Source organism: Mastigoproctus giganteus, chromosome 9, assembly GCF_048544385.1.
Source record: "Mastigoproctus giganteus isolate SK-2022 chromosome 9, ASM4854438v1, whole genome shotgun sequence".
Classification (NCBI taxonomy): Eukaryota; Metazoa; Arthropoda; class Arachnida; order Uropygi; family Thelyphonidae; genus Mastigoproctus; species Mastigoproctus giganteus.
Genome location: NC_143583.1, coordinates 153,916,911 through 153,935,311, shown reverse-complemented (window position 1 = coordinate 153,935,311; position 18,401 = coordinate 153,916,911). Strand labels below are relative to the sequence as shown.

The 18,401-nt window shown below is 35.7% G+C and overlaps 1 protein-coding gene across 1 annotated transcript in view; it reads right to left on the bottom strand.

The window, feature by feature from the left end:
- The window catches only part of fab1 (1-phosphatidylinositol 3-phosphate 5-kinase fab1), an 809,612-nt gene that overhangs the window by 415,585 nt on the left and 375,626 nt on the right, over window positions 1–18,401 (bottom strand). The window contains exon 21 of the mRNA XM_090380831.1: window positions 68–139. Within this exon, the coding sequence (XP_090236957.1) occupies window positions 68–139 (72 nt within the window). The remainder of the gene's footprint in view (window positions 1–67; window positions 140–18,401) is intronic.

Below are 18,401 nucleotides of genomic sequence, written 5' to 3'. Positions count from 1 at the left end.
TATTGAACTAAGAGAGAGAGAATTTATAAAATTAATGAAAATAAACAAAGATATTTCAGTTGCCTACCTGAAGCAGTAGCGCTCCAAGAAATCACCAAGGATGATATCATTAGTACTATAAAAGTCCATCCTAATAACCCTACATAAAACAATCAATAAAAGATGAATAATATAATTATCAATTTAATATAAAAGTAATGTAAGGCAGATGTAATATTAATACTATAAAAGTTCCTACTACAGATGACATCTGAAACTATGGCCTTTGTTCAATCAGCACAAAATGAACTCAACTGAAGTGGGGGCAATCACTTAAGAACAGAGGGAAGAGTCCAGTGGGAAAGGTATAGCTTCTTTTGCTATTAAATTATCTGAGTCAGACTTCAGTTCTGAAAATGGCATGTATGGAAACTAGGCACCTGTGAGGAGACTTTATTTAAGTATTTCACATCCTAAACAGATTGAGTAAATAAAATGCTTATGGCATTATAACTCTTTTTTTTTCTTTTTTTTTTTTATGAAAACCCCAAACACGAGAAGTATTAGAACCTATAGTACTTAGTACCATGCATGATTTTGAGGTCGAGAAGACGAAAGAAGATATTTGTTGACATTAGACTTGAACTTCTGTAGCCTGTATTTTTCAGGAAATAAGTATGAAAGAACGTTGTTCCAGAAAACGGCATTTGAATGAATAAACGAGGAAGATGAAAAGTTAGTTCTGTGAGTTTGAAATTGGACAGTGAATGGATGTTGGCTGGTGGCAGCACGTGTTTGGACTGTTTTGAAAGAGAGAGTGGGAATATAGAAGCCAATTCAGAAGAACAGTGTCATGGAAGTATCTGTAGAAAAGGCATGCAGCAGAAACAGTACATCTATGAGACAGAGAGTGGAGAGACTCTGTTAGAGATGAGTCATTAATTAACCTAACTGCCCTCTTCTAAATGGAATCTAGAAGCCTGAGAGAGGTTTTTGGGGCACTGTCCCAGATGTGGGAACAAAATTCCATGGTAGAGTAGATTTGTGATTTGTACAGAGTGAACAGCTGTTTGAAAGAAAAGTAACACTTAGAGCAAAAGAGAAAACCAAGTTTTTTAGATGCAGAGGAAGCAATATTTGTAATGTGCTTGTGCCAAGAGAGATTAGAAGTCAGGGTAATCCCCAAAACAGATATATCATCTTGCCTAGAAATCAGAGTGTCACCAAAGATAAGTATAGGAGCAGAAGAATCCTTTTTGCGAGATATAATACAGGATTGAGTTTTAGAAGGATTGAAATCAACTAAGTTGTCTTTGCCCCACTGGAGAATTACCTAGAGATCGACATTTAAGGAATTGGCAGCAGATTTTCGAGAACTTGAAGCTGATTGAGCTGGACAAGGTTTCTCAAAATGGAAAGTTGAATGCAATGTGCTATCATCGGCAAAACTATGGATAGGATTTCCAGTCAATGGAAGAAGGTCATTAATATACAAGAGGAAATGAGTGGGGGAATGAAGTGAACCTTGGGAGACACCAACATTAGTGGAGAAATTAGAAGACAGAGCCAGCTACCATCACCTTCAGTGAGTGGTTAGAGAGAAAAACTGGATAACTAATTACAAAAAACAGTTGGCAAACCATAAGATGGAAGCTTGTTTAGAAGACCTTTATGCCAAACATAATTGAAAGCCTTTGAGATGTCATGAGCAACTGCTTGTGTTTCACCAAACTTTTCCATTGAATTTGTCCATTGATGGGTAACATAAGCCAGAATATCACCAGTGGATCGACACTTATGGAATCCATGCTGGCGATCATTGATCAGACGGAAGGTTTCTAGATAGTTTAAGAGTTGGTGGTTAATTGATTTCTCCATTACTTTAGAAAGAGTAGAAGTAATTGCAATAGGACGATAATTGAATGGTAGGGATTTGTCATCCTCTTTAGGAACTGGTTGGATATGAGAAAATTTCCAAGCAGAAGGAAAAACAACTTTGGAATAAGAAATTGAAAAAATGCGGCAAAGAACAGGAGTAAGTTCAGGAGCGCAGGTTTTGAGAACAAGTGGAGAAATACCATCAAGACCTAGTGCTTTCTTAGCATTGAGATTAGTCAAAATGCTTCTGACATCCTTTTAACGGAAGACCACAGGAGGCATTGAATGGGGTGTGTTGGGAATGGTGGGAGGTGTTTTACCAAGATCATTAATACATGAGTTGGAAGAAAAATGGGATGCTAGAAGGTCAGCTTTATCCTTGGCTGAAGTGACAACAGAACCATCTGGTTTGGACAGAGGTGGGAGCAGAGATGGGCAAAAGTTGCGGCCAATAGCTTTGGCAAGAGACCAGAATGCTTGACTACCATTAGGGAAAGAACAGGGCTGCTGCGACCCTATGTGTCACCAGTAAGCGAAATCCAAATTGCTGCCCCAAAATATTTTGATTAAAAAATAAAATGAGGCATAAATAATTATTATTAATTTATTGAAAAAGAAAAGAATTACAACATATCTCACATATAATATAATGAAACAACAAACAAAAATAAAATCATTCTGAAATTCTGGAAATAAACTTTAAATTCTAAATCACAGTAATCATACTCTATCACAATAATAAAATACAAGGAAAATTATAATGTTAAAAAAATCATACAAATTATGTTTCCTTGCTTTAAAAGATGTGAATTTATTAATTATTTCATTTTGTCTAGTCTAGTCTGGAATCTAGTCTCCAGAAGCTGCGATTTGCAGAAGTTAAGCCATTCTTGGTAAGAGCATCCCCTTTGTTCCCTTCATTTGCATCAATTTTTAATGCAACTGCTACATTTAAAAAAGTATCTGTAAAATTGTATTTAAAATATATATTGTAACACTTCAAATGGAATAACATTGTCTTTAATATAAATTTGAAGTGTGTTGGGAATGGTGGGAGGTGTTTTTTCAAGATCATTAATACATGAGTTGGAAGGAAAATGGGATGTTAGCAGGTCTCTAAGTCTTCAAATAATGCTAAACTATCAATATCAGACTTGTTATGATCAATGTCACTTAATTTATTACGTAAATCTTAGCAAAGATTTAAGAAATAGTTATATTATCATTTTTTTAAATTAAGAAATAATATAAAATATTTAAAATATTTCAACATGTTCTTTCATATTTCTAAACATTTTAGTTAACAAGAAAATTGCTGTGTCCATAATTTGAAAGAAAAAAGTAATTTTGAAATTTTGTTGCAGATCCTGAATAGATTCCTCTCTATGTTCATAATTGAAATGCCGTCTTTTCAATCTTTTCCATTGCTTACTTCTGGAAATGAAACAGCAATGCTAGTGATAGTAGTCATATTATTAGCCGAATCGAGAATTTTTTTGGAATACTTCCTCTGTTCTATTTTCTTGAAAATATTCCGTGATTTCCCATTGGTAGGGGTGTAAGGCAAGGATGCTCCATGTTCCCCATACTATTTGATTTATATGCAGAAGCACTGATGAAAGAGTTCAAAGAAGAGTAGAAAGGAGGTGTAAAAGTAGGAAGGGGGAAGAAAAAGACAATAAGATTTGCAGATGACTAAATATTGATTGCTAATAATGAAGAATTACAGAGCTCCTTGGACATCATGAACAGCATAATAAAGGAGTAAAATATGAAGATTAACAGCAATAAAACCAAAGTAATGTTAATTTCAAAGTGGCCAGGAAGAAGAATCAATACAACATTAGATGTAATAATATTGGAACAGGTCGACAGATACTTGAGAAGCATAATGACAGAAATTGGGAAAAGCCTGGAAGAAATAAAACCAAGAATTACAATGGGAAAGAAGCATTTAGTAATAGAAAAGAACTATTGAGAAGAAATTTCAAAGAGGAATTAAGAAATCAAATGATGAAAACATTAATACTGACTGTGCCATATGGCTCCGAGACATGCACATATTTGTAAAGAATTAAGGAGACAAAACTTTATAGGACATGTATTGAGAAGAAAAAGCATGCTGAGGAAAGGGATTGAAGGGTAGATGTGTTTGAAGAACACATCTACCCTTCAATCATTGGGAGAAGAACTGGAATAATGGATTGGACAGTAAGAGGAAATTATGCAGGAATTAAAAGTATAGCACAAGACAGAGAAGCATGGCATCAATAAAGCCCTGAACCTGCTTGAGGGCAGAGAACTTGAAGAAAAAGATTTTATAACTGCAAAATATAAATATGAAACACAGATTGGGATAAGCAAATTAATGTGCCTGCAATTTCATGTACTGTATTTATTTCAAATGAATTATTTGCCTGTCGTGTTGAATACTGGTAAACAACGGAAGCTGTGCTGATTGTATAAAACCAATCAGATGACCAGCGTGACTTCTGGGTATGTGGAACAAACGATTGGATAAGTTTTAAGAGTAACACTAAGTTGCAGAATGGTAATCCCTTTGGCTCTTAATTCGTGCTTAGCAAAAGCACTAGTTGACTCAATAGCCTCAATTGATTCAATAGGTGCAAACAATGCGTTCCCAGTAAAGTCTCTCATAATCTCTTTGTTATATGAAAATTTTCTTCGTTCTACTGAAACTATTATAAATGCAATTACCCAGGGGAATTTAAAAAAAAAAAAAAAAAAAAATCGCTAAATATCAAATTTCCCTATAAAGAAGTTCGTGAAACAGAGGTCCAACTTGCATATGTCAAAAAATTTTTTGGCGCCTTCCTGAACTGCAGCCCATAGGCGACACTTACCTCGTCTACCGACTTGTGGCGGCCCTGGGCAAGAAGCAAGTTTTCTACTCTTAGCCTGTTGAAAATCTAGTTTGGACTGATTAATAGCTGCTTTACAGTTGTTGTGAGCTCTGGTGTAGGCAGAAAATGAAACTGAAGAATTGGAAACAAGCCAATGGAACAGGCTGATATGTACAGATACTTGAGAAGCATAATGATAGAAATTGGGAAAAGCCTGGAAGAAATAAAAACAAGAATTACAATGGGAAAGAAGCATTTAGTAATAGAGAAACTATTGAGAAGAAATTTCAAGGAGGAATTAAGAAAGCAAATGATGAAAACATTAATATTGACTGTTGTGCTATATGGCTCCGAGACATGCATAATCGAAAGCATTGTGCAACATTCTTCTCTTGAACAATCTTAGCACATTTATTGGAAAACCAAGGTTTAGATAAAGGACAAGATTATAAGGTGGAATGAGGAATAAAAGATTCCATTCCTACAAGAATAATTTCACTGACACGATCTGAGCAAACATTGACATCAGAAGTTTTGAAACAGTAATCCGATCAAGGAAAAGAAGAAAAGAAATCTCGAGGTCATCCCACTTTGCATTCTTGTAATGCCAAACAACATGAGGTTGGGAACAGCCATGAGATCAAGGTTCCATTGGAGAAGAGACAATCACCAAGTTATGATCTGAGGCACCTAAAGGACCACTCACCTTGACTGTGTGCTTAGAAGGGTTGTTTGTGAGAAAAAGATCAAGCTTATTGGCTGTATGGTTAGGATTGTCCAGTATTCTGGTAGGAAAAGGAACAATCTGTGAGAGATCATTAGTAATTGCAAAAGCCACAGCATCTTGACCAGCTGGATCTGTGTGACTAGAAAAATGGAAGCCATCTGGAGTTGTGAACATTAAAATCACCAAGGAAAATTACCTCACTGTTAGGAAAGTTGGACTGGACAAAGTCAAGTTGCAAAGAGAGGAAGTTGAAGAGTTCCAAGTGATCAGTGGAGTTGGGAGAACGGTAGAGACAACAGATGAATTTGACAGAATGAGGTAGAGAGATTTTAAGCCAAAGAAGATCGAAAAGAGGAGATTTCAAATTACCAAGTCTTCGACAAGGAATATCGGAACGGGCATATGCACAAGTAGCACTTTTGAGGCGAAAAGAATCATACAGCGAATAATTTGGGCAACTGAGATGAGCAGTGGTTGAATAACTGAGATTCTGTCAGAAAAAGTATATAGGGTTTGGCAGACTGTAAGTGGAAATGGACATCATTGAGATTAGAACAAGGACCATGTATATTTGTGAAATGAACTAGGAGGTGTTTGGGAGGTTTAGATCTTTTCACAGATAAATTTGCTCTATTAGTTTGATAATTCATGGTGTATTCAATAGTAAGAAAAAGTGGGGAGGGGCACATGCTGTATGAAGTAATGAAATTTGGGTATGGCATACACACAGTAAGAATATACACAGACCCTTGACATAACATGGCCTCGACAATGCCCCCCCCCCACTTTTTCCATCAGCATTTTAGACTCCCAGGTAGCAAGCACAGCTTCTCTGGCATATCTGAGAGATAATTCATGGTGTATTCAATAGTAAGAAAAAGTGGGGAGGGGCACATGCTGTATGAAGTAATGAAATTTGGGTATGGCATACACATAGTAAGAATATACACAGACCCTTGACATAACATGGCCTCGACAATGCCCCCCCCCCCACATACACACTACTTGGGCTCCCTCCAGTCACTATCTGGCAGAGTAGAAGCAGCAAGATCACATTACACTAGATGATCCAGAAGCCTCCTAGAGAGTTACCAATAGGTTCAGTCGGCCAGCCTGCGAACGCTGTTTTAGAGCTGTAACCTCGAAATGTAAGGAAGTTTGGATCTTGCCATGGTGTTCATCATAACCTCAAAAGACATCAATCATACTGCATGAGGAGGAGTTGATGGGGGGAGGGTTAACCAGAACTTAGCTGTGGAGACTAAACATGGGTTCCATCACTTCATGCCTCTAATAAGCAAAGTGGTGTTATTGCACCGGTTGATGAGAATCATCTACTACCTAGAATTCCCTGGTAATACAGAGGGGCATCATTCCTCCATGTGGTTTGGGCACCACACCTCGACCACTGCTTACTTTGGTTCACACCTGGGTGGTCACCCACAGTGTGCTTGCCCATGGGGGTTATAACCAATTTTATTAACAGACGCACCATTGTGAAGGTGCAAGCAGAGGATCTGGCTGTCACAGACTGTCCAGACTCCACAGAAACTAGATCCACTTGAGTTGAGTGTCACCCGAATATCAGTTCCATCAGCATTTTAGACTCCCAGGTAGCAAGCACAGCTTCTCTGGCATATCTGAGAGAATGTTTGCGACTGCCTCAAGGACCAACTCTTGCGCAGAAAGCACACATGTGGGAACATATGGGTGCAGGATAGATGTGTAAAAATTTGTTTTCAGCCAGAGAGAAATTTGTTGTTGGAACAAACTTCCATCTGTTGTTATGGAAGTGGGCAGTTTTAATAAATTCAAGGAAGAGCTGGATAAATTACTAGAGAGGTGAACAGATGATGAGGGTACTTTTTATTTTTTTACCTGATGATATTAGCTTGCTTCGTTACATCTTTTGCCACTACTAATACTAATTTACTAATTATAATAATTTATTCATTAAAATATTAAACAGAAATTTCTCAGGAAAAGCAAATTTATTTTTGAAAACTTAAACAGATTTCACAAAGAAAATAAACATTTACTGAATAAAAAAAATCGAACAATTACCAGCCAGTACATAAAGATGAATAAGGTCCTGAGCTGGATATCATCATTCTTCTATTTCTTGGTGATTTTCTCTCTCTCTCTCTCTCTCACTCTCAGGGTAATTCAGAAATTTTTTTGGCTGGTGCAGCATAAGCCTCAGGCTTCCTTATACCATATAGCTAATAATAATAATAATAATAATAAAATCTTTGTTCGAATAAGTTCAGAGACTGATATAAAAAATCAATGCAAGTACAAACTAATGGCTCTTTTCTCCATTGAAGTAGTCTCACATTGTATTCAAACATACTCTCACAGCTGCTTCAATGTAAAAAAATGTACTTATAAGGATGGCCTTTCATAAGTTGTGGAAACAGGGAAATCTGGTGGTATGGGTGCATACAGTATCATGCAAGAGGTGACAATGGAAAATATAAGTAGATAAATTATAAAAATCTTAATTAAAAATTAAACCAGATATGGACAACTACTTCTGCATAATCCCTTTTACACTGAGGTAGTAGTGGAGAGTGAAAGAGACCTGGGGGTGGTTGTGCAGTCAGATATGAAGTTTTCTGAGCAGTGCAGGCAGGCTGCCAGAGTGGGTCATGGGGTTTTGTCAATGATATACAGAAATTTTGCAAGCAGGGATATGGAGGTGATTATCCCCTTGTATAAGGCAATTGTCAGGCCACACCTTGAGTACTGCATACAGGTCAGGAAGCCTCATTTTAGGAAGGATGTAGAGTTGCTAGAATGAGTACAGAGAAGAGCAACAAAACGGTGAAGGGAACACAGGGGTGCTCTTATGAAAAAAGGCTTAAGTTCTGAAAATTGCAGCTTCTGGAGACTAGGCACCTGTGAGGTGATCTGATTGAGGCGTATTAGTAGTAGGGCTTACAATACAGGCCAAAATATTAATACCGGTATTTCGGTATATTTAATTTATGAAACTGGAATACCGGTATTCCAAAAAATAAACGTTTTTCTTAACAAATTTTGATGACAGTAAGTAAGACAATAAAGTAAGGAAAAAACAAGTACTGTAATTACCTGAATTCAAGTTTTAAATAAACATTTATTGCAATAATAAATATTCTGAAAAAAGCATTAAAAATGCAATTATTCTAAAAACAAAGAAATACATATTGTTACTGTAAAGTTTAGTTATGTTTAAGCATCCACACTACCCGTCCGAATAAAGTGAGCTCTTAAGAAACATAAGCAATCAATAGTATGATCGTTTAAAATGGATTTAATTTTGGCACATACATTATTTGATTAGTGACAGAAATCGCCCTTTCGGATTCTATTCTGATACTTTTTGTACTGAGATAATTGTAGACGATCTCAAGTCCATATTTTCTAGGCTTTTAACTTTTTTAGCAAAAACAGTTAAAAGTATTTCATTAATTTCTGACAAGTTCATCTTTTAAAATCTCATTGAAGTCAGGCAATTTGTTATTTTGGAAAGAATTTGCAGAACACTGATGTTCTGTTCCCTGTTCATCTTCCATGGTTGAATTATGTTCATCATTTTCTGAAGGAGAAAGATGTTTTATTCAGCGAAGTATAATTTTCACTATAGTATCTTTACTGAGTCTGGGAGAAAGCCAAGAGTGGGGATAAGGAATAAAGAGAGAAAAGAGTGCAGATTAAAGAATTCTTCACATATGCAAAAAAGAGAAGGAAAAATCAGATTGGATGCATATGTAATTGCGTGGGATAGTATTAGATACCCCGATTGATGTTGCAGATGAACTCTACAGATACTTTGCATCGATATTTACAGAAGAAAAACCCTTCACATCAATGAAAAATTATGGGAGTGAGGTTGAAAAAAATGTAATTAATGATGTTGAAATTTCACATGTTGATTTAATGAGAAAACTTTCGAGCCCACAGGCAAGTAAGGCTCCTGTGGTTGATGGCATACACCCTATAATCTTAAAGGAGGCGGCAAGTGAGTGCATTGAACCATTAAGGCTAGTTATGAGAGCATCACTTGACTCATGAGAGATTCCATTGAATTGGTGTAAATTGGAACATAAAGGCAGTTCTAGGAGTGTAACGGGAAATTACTGACCGACCAGTATAACTTCAGTAGTAGGGAAAATCATGGAGGCAATGATCAAGGGTGGTATTCAGGATCATTTAGATGGAAATGGAATTCTGTAGGATATACAGCATGGTTTTGTAAAGGGAAAATAATGTTTAACAAATCTAGTTAGCCATTTTGACAGGTCACACTTGAGCTGGATTTAGAGAATAATTTCAACATTGTTTATTTAGATATCAGCAAACTTTTGACTCAGTCCCACATGAGCGGTTACTTTATAAGTTGGAGCAGGCTGGAATCATAGGGAAAAATCTTCAGATGAATAGCACGATGGCTTGAGGGCACCAGGCAGGGGGTTGTGATAAATGATTATTCCTAAGATTGGGTTAATGTAAGAAGCAGGGTTCCCCAGGGATTCTTGAGACCACTGTTGTATTTGATTATCTTAAATGACATCTATGAAGAGATATAGGGTGTGATGTCTAAACTTGCAGATGATGTAAAGATCAGTAGAGTAGTTAATGATTGCCGCCAAGCAGAGCTTCTTCAGAGTGACCTAGATAGACTTCCGGGATGGTCAGAAAATTGGCAGCTATATGCTTTAATTCAGCAAAATGCAAGGTCTTACACCTGGGAATAGCAACCCCAAAATAACTTATACAATTGGTGGAGTTGAACTAAAGTCAGTAGTGGAGGAACGGTACTTGGGAGTTACGATACGGTCAGACATGAAGTTGTCTGAGAATTGTGGACGGGTTGCAATGTTGCATGGTGTCCTATCGATGATTTATCGAACATTTGCTATTAGAGATAAGGACGTCATAATCACATAAAGGTGATATTATAACCTTTATGTGATTAAATTATAAACTATTTTTTTAAAATTAGTACCAAAAAATCGGTATTTTTGTATCAATACAAGTATTTGAATATCGGAAAAAAATGACCGGGATCCTGGTATTATAAGCCCTATGTATAAGGCCTTGAATGGATTGAGCTGGCTCAATGCTGATGGGATTCTTCCTCTTGCTGATTACAAACCTGAGGGAGCATAGATTCAAATTGAGGAAAGACAGTTGCAGAATAGATGTATGGAAGTTTGCCTTTAGCCAGTGGGTAGCTGATTGCTGGAACAAACTTCAATCTGTTGTTGTGGAAGCTTAAATAAATTCAAGGCTCAGCTGCCTACCTCAACACCAGAGCTCACTCCTGTGCAGAATGCATACGTGGAACAGAACCAGGATAGGTCTGCCAGGTGCAACAGTTGATGCTGTAGAGCAGATATCATCTTTTAAGGGCACAAAATATTGTTGTACATGTTGCCACTAATGACCTTAAGTAAGAGATCTGCATCACCATGATACAGGTCAATGCTGAAAAAAGGTTGCAAGTTGGGTTGAATTTGAAAGTGTCTGCAATTCTGCCCAAACACAATAGAAGGGAGTATATGATGAGAGCCTTGCCAAACAATTCAGCCCTGGAGAGATTGTGCAAGGTTCATGGGGTAGAATTTTTTTCAGCATGGTCTGTGCTTGCTAACAGGAGAGAGTGCTTCTGCAGGGATGGGATACACTTAAATAGAAAGGGTGCAAGAATATTTGCTGATGCTATCAAGGCAGTGGTAGGTGAGTCAGAAAACTGCTAGCTTGGGGGGGGATTCAGAATAAAAGAGTAACAGTAGCCACAGTCAGAGGCGAAAGCAATTCTTGCACTGTTTCTATTGTAATGCGCAGCAGTCTAGAGAGCAAGTTGCTAGGAATTTCAAGAGCTGCTGGGAGTCATCATGGAACAAGTAAATACATGGGCTGTGTTAGGGTAATTAAGAGTAAGAACAGGTGCATGTATACTTGCATGTACACCAATACTAGAAGTATAGTAAATATATTTGATGAATTTGGAGTGCTGATTAAGGCATCAAAGGTAGATATTGTTGGGATATCAGAGACATGGTATCACACAGATATAAACAGTGCAGAATTGGAATTTGGTGAGCACAATATGTACAGAAAGGATAGACAGGGTAGGAATGGAGGAGGCCTTATGCTGTTAGTTAAGAAACACATAAAATCTAAGGAAGTGCATCCAGTTGACATGGGTGGACAGTGCAATGTAGGCGAGTTTGGTGTGCCATAAACACTGGGAAAGGGAAAATGAGAGTAGGAGTGTATTATAGGCCTAATGACTCCCGATGAGTCCAAAGAACAATTGTGCAGAGAAATAGAGTGGCCAGTTAATCAGAATGACTTGTAATGGGGGATTTTAACTTTCCAGATTTTGACTAGAAATTGTGGGTTGGTCACTTGCACACTAGCAAGACTTTTCTGGATTTATTGGAGGATTGTTTTCTCTAGCAATGTGTTCGAGGGGCAACCAGAGGGGGGGGATCATACTCTTAATCTGATTATCAGCAGTGATGGCTCATTAATTAGGAATTTGCAGATAAAGGAACAGATATTGTTCGTAAAGGTGACTATAGTGGTCTCAGGCAGATTTTAAATTCTATACAGTAGGACCAACTGACGATGCTACACACAGCAAATTTTAAGTGGGAATCATTCAAGGAATTAATCATGGAAGCTACTAGGCTATTAATACCATCTAAGAAATATTGTTCAAGGTTTAGACCTAAATGGATGTCAGATAAATTAATGAAACTCATGCCAGAAAAGAAAAGTGCACATGATGCATTTAAATTATCAGGTGACACAGAACCCTATGGCAGCTAGTCTGTAATCAAGTCACAAAGGACATAAGGCAAGCAAAGACAGATTACAAGATATCTTTGGCAAATGATGCAAGGGAAAACAGCAAAGACTTCTTTACTTATGTAAACTATAGAAGGAAAGGATAAATCAGATTGGTCCACTTGATATCAGTGGTTTAACTGCTGATATCTTGTTCAGGTAAATCACAAACTGAATGAATATTTTGCATCTCCATTCATACATGAGGAATTCTCTAGGGAAGTGGAGGCAGAACTACATCAAATGCTAACAGGGAGCTAATTGATTTTGTAACAACTGAGAGAAAAGTGGAAGAGAAATTGTTGAAGTTAAACATAAGAAAGGCACCAAGGGTGGATGGGATCTATTCAATTATATTAAGAGAGGCAGCAAAGGAAGTAAGCAAACCCTTAGCCATAATTATGAGAGTATCCTTGGATTCAAAGGAGGTTCCCATGGACTGGAGATGTGCAAATGTATTCCCAATTTACAACGGGAAACAAAGGGTGACACGAGTATTTACACACCTGTTAGTTTAACTTCTGTTCCAGGGAAAACAATGGAGTCACTGGTAAAAGAAGTAACGCAGAATCACCTAGACAAGACTGCAGTTATAGTTCATACACAACATGGGTTTGTTCAGGGGAAATCTTGACTGACAATTTGATTGGATACTATGATGTGTTCACAAAGGAAAGGGATGCAAAAAGTAATCTTAATATCATATACTTATCATTATATCATATCATGATACTGTTGCACATAAAAGACTGCTGTAAAAATTGGAGCAGTGTGGCATTAAGGGTTGCTGCTATGGAAAAAGGGATGGCTGAGTGGGAGAACACAGAGTGGTAAACAACGGATACTGCTCTTCATGGACTAATGTTATTAGTGGAGTCCCTCCAGGGTTCGGTGTTGGGCATTGTGGTTTTCTATATTGATTAATCATATTGATGAAGCTATATCAGGCTTAATGTTCAAGTTTGCAGATGATACAAAGGTTGATAGGGTTGTTAATGACAGTATGGTACTGAAACAGGATCTAGAAAAGTTAGGGAGACGATTTTAGAAGCAGTAACTAAGTTTTAACATTGACAAATGCAAAGTACTGCATACAGGTAGGAGTAACCCCAAAGTAACGCACCAACTGTGTAGTACTACACTGATGGTAGTAGAAAATGAAAAGGACTAGGTGGTAATTGTGCAGTCAGATATGATGCTCTCTAAGCAGTGCAGACAGGCTGCCAGGACAGCTCATGGGTTTTTGTTAATGGAATTTTGCTAGCAGGGATAAGGGAGTGATTATCCCTTTGTATAAGGCAATGGTCTGGCCACACCTTGAGTACACACCTTGAGAAAGGCAACAAGATTGGTGAGAGGAACAAAGGGGTGCTCTATCCAGTTAAGGCTTTAAGTTAACTAGGCAGCTGCAAGGTGATCTGACTGAGGTGTTTAAGGCTTTGAATGGTTTAAGCAAGCTCAGTGCTTATGAGATTCTTCCTCCTGTTCAGCTTAGCACTTGAGGAGGCATAAATTCAAATTGAGGATGGATGGTTGCAGAATAAATGTGTGGAAATTTGCCTTTAACCAACGAGCTGTTGATTGTTGGAACAAACTTCCATTTGTTGTTGTTGTGGAAGTTGATTGCTTAAATAAATTCAAGACAGAACTAGACAAACTTTTGGAGGGAATGGATGGGTGAAATGGGAAGTGTTTTTTTGTTTTTTTTTGATGCAGTATAAGCTTGCTTTCTTGCATCATATGCCACTAGTATTGCTAATAAGTTACGTCTCTAGAAATTTCTGTTGTCAATTCCAGTTTTAATTTCTCATCTTTAGTGTCAACTGTAAAGTTCACAAGCCATTTTCAAATTTCTTCCTTTAATCCTTATAATTTTTATTTTGTTTACAAAATTTGATTCTCATTTTTATTTATGTTTATTTTTTTTTACTCTTTGCCTTGTGATTTACATTAGAAATGAAGACACATGATGCTATTTTGTTTGCAATCCTGGCCGTTGACATTTGATGAGAGGTCGGTTTGCGAACTGTATGGCAACATCCTTAGTTTGCCAATTTTGTAATTATTTATTTCTTATCATGCATATTTTATTTGTTATCTTCTATACCCTTTTTATCACTCTCTACCTTCTTCACTTTTTTTCCTTATTTATATTTTTTTCTGCTACACACACACACACCCCATGATTCTAATGTTTTTTTTCACAAGCAGGATAATATTTTAGAATAGTATAATATTGTCTAATTATTGTGAACAGTTAGACATAACATGTTAAATGATGCACATGTGCATCATGGGGTTTCTGATCCACTTGGAGGAAACCCACCTAACTTTAGAACCATTTTATTCTGATTTGATGGAAGAAAAACCAGATATTTTTGTCAAGCAATCTTTTCCCACTGTTTGATTAATTCAGTCATAGTAAAAAGAAAGTGATCGTCTCAATCCCCTAATTTTCAGTTCTTGGTCAAAAAGGTTATCTAAAAATAAAGTACTGATTGTCCATGTGCAAATGTGAATCTGCACAGGCCGTCATTAAAGTTGTCCAGTTATACAGTAATAATCTGATACAAAATACATCGATAAGAAAGGAAAAGTATAATTCTCAATTTAGTATTAATATTGTTCAGATGCAATACAATATCAGGGCAACTCATTAAAATGTTCTAGTTTTCAAAACTTTAATACTATAAAATTTTTTCAAAATCAAGCGACTAATAGATGTGGGTAAGGTACTGGATGCACATTAAGACACTACAATTGTGTCTCAGCCTTTTCATTTAGAACCGTATATACATCATATGCTGTTAATTCGTTTGATCTCTGGAAGAAGGCAGGCATTTTCATTGTGCATTATATCATATCGATATTTCAATTAGGTAAAGAGGAACCTAAATATGATTTTATCCAACAATTATGGGACACAGCTATCTGCAGCCAAATTATCTCTTAATAATTAAGAGATAATCAGGTTTCATTGCTGAACATCTCTTTTTATGTTTCCCTTATTATATTCTAAAGGGAAAAAAACTAGGTTACAGGTTTGAAAAATACAGCATACAAATAAAAAAAAAAAAACAATATTTAAAATTAAAGGAACAATCTCATGTAACAAAATGAAAACTTAAAAAAATTTTAAAAATTTCAACTAAATAAAATACTGAAATTATTGCTTATATTCAAATAAATATAAGCATAATTTCAAATAAACTTTTATATTGAAAAATTGAAAAATAAAATGGTGTTACTCCAGTAAAAGCCCTAGTAAAAACTTATGTCCACAGAACTTTCTTTCCTTTTTTTTTTTTTTTTTGTTTATACAGGTTACCCCCACTTAACACTGATAATTCATTCCAGAAAAACAGAGTGCTAAGAGAGTGCCGTTTTCCCATAAGGTAACATGTATTTATGAGTTGTGGTCTATGCCATAGGATATTTCCTAATAAATAATGGAACAGCTGTCTTTCCCACTGCTAAAATTAATTCTTTATTTTTTATGATTGTCCTTACAGTTGAACCTGCCAGTCCTAAATTATTGTGCACACATCCACTTGTCGCTGACTAGAAACGATTCGCTTCAAAATGTCTAATTTAATTTTCAAACCAGTCTTTTTCTTACCTTTGTAGTCTTTGTACTACATCCACACATTGCTGCTTTTTCATTCTTATCTGCCATTATTAACTCTTCAAAAATGTAACCGTTGCATTAATTATGATACAATGTTTGAGTAAACAGTCATTACGGACAATGTCTAACAATGTACTGAGTACAGTGTTAGACATTGTCCGTAATGACTAGATGACTAGACTTCGGATAAATGCATATATCAAATGTTGATCTAGGAACTATGTAACAAGTCACTGTACTGTATTAAATTAGTGTGGGAGAAAGTTTTGCTAAGCATGGGAAAATTTCTCAAGTCGGCATGGGAAACATTTTAATGCTGTTTTGCTAGTCATTCTCATGCTTTCGACTACATTAGATGAAACATTTTTGTTAAACATGCCAAAAATACAATCTCTAAAAGAATTCAATTCAAAAATTCAATCTGTATGCTTGTAAAAGAGCATTATAGTGAGATACGGGTTATAATATAAGAACAGCATTACAGCAAACCAGCGTAAAGCGAACCGCATTATAACGAGGGCCTACTGCACTTGTTTTTATCACAGAAGCCATTAAACAAAACAACACATGCTGTTTGTTGATTTGAACTCTAAGTAAGTTAAGTAAACTGCATATTGTATCCTATATGACCTATATATTGCCTGGGAAGCTGAAGTATTTTTTCACATTGCAATTGCACTATTTTTATTCATAAGATTTTTTTATTCAAAAATCATAACTGAAACAATAAATGGCATAACCATAAACCAGCTATGGTATGTCTGACAGGAGCAGCTGACCAGGGCAGGCAGTTCAACTGCTCCAGGCAATCATGTGTGGTGTGGTGTGGTGGTGGGGGCACTGGCAGAAGTTTATACAAAAAGAAACCAAAGGGGGAAGGTTGTCCTGGTTCTTGTCTCAATTGCTCATCTTATGACCAAAAGCATTTTTTTACTGTTGAGCCTCATGGCTCCTGAGGGGAAACTTGCAAAAAAAAAAAAGAGTGGTTTATCCATTTTTGTCACATCAGTGACAAAAATGGAAAGTACAAAGGTAAGGAACAAAAACAAAAAAATAAATAAATAAAAGCTGGCGGTACCAAATATTTTTTCTAACACTGTGGTGGCTAATGTAACAAGAAAATCAATGATGCATCTGCAATTATGTTTCATTATTATTATTAAATTACAAGTATTCATATTAGAACATACTAGTGTTTAAAAAATGTGAAATTTTTTTGCTGGATGGCATAACAGAAAACTATTATCTTTAAAAAAAAAAAAAAAATGTTTTTTGTTTGTGCCCTTTAAAATTTTTGATGGTAGCCCAAAGAGATTTCCCTCTTTTAACAGTATAATCATCAAAACAATGCTAAGATAACTTTAATGGCTGAACTGTTAAAGTTGTATCAAATATTCATAACAAATGGGAAATAACCTCAATTCTTTAGAGTACTCAACCTTTAATGATAATCTGAAAAATGTGTTTATCAAATATATACAAAAAAATTGGGGTAAAAATGTCTAAGAAAGAGATAAAAAAAAATACTGCACTGTAAGTAAATTTTTATCAAAATGATCAAGTTTATTGAAATCATTTAAGTGAAAGTGAAAAAGCTTTTTTGAATATAGAGACATCCATTAACAACTGATCACATGTTGGTTATCTCACAGGCAGTCAGAGGCTAGGTGAAAACTGTGTGTGTGTGTGTTTATCTGTTCCTTAGAATTAGTTATTCTACTTATGTTTTTCTTCTAGTAAATAAAATAAAATTAAAGTAAAGAAAATTTGCAAATGAATATACACATCATTTTGATACTTTTCAGTGATCTTGTCAAAATATTCCAAAATGGTGAGCAATTCTTTTAGCAATTTTTTTAATCTTTTACCGTTTTTGTATTTTTTTTGTAAACACCCTCATGAAAATTACATTACAGTATGAGTACTATAAAGAACCAACATTATTCTGTTCTTCAATAGTTACAACAATTCTGTAAGGCCTTGTACATGGTATACTCCTGGGGATATTTGAAAAAAATGAACAAGCATGATATCTAAATTTTTAGCTGCAAAACACACTTTTGTGCTTCCAGAGACAGCAATGTACAACTAGACAAACAGTTACTAATAGGTGACTAAGTTGTACAATAGGAATATTTGTATAGCTTTAAGTATATTTATCAAATAAAGGAAAACTTTCACAACAGATAAAATTTAGTTAGATTCGATACTCATGGCCAATTCATTGGTAAAATGCATTCAGGTTTTCAATATAAAATGTAATGTCATCTATCACAGCAGACAGAAAAATAAAAGTAGTCATGATAAAAGTTGGACACATGAAGTAACATATTGCCATTATTTTTGTATTGTGTATTTTTGTATTTTATATTTTCATGAAGTGAATATCACAATAACTTTAAAAAAAAGGATATGAATGAGTTCATGTTTATAATATTCATTACACAGACAGACAGAATTAATATAATATAAACTTATA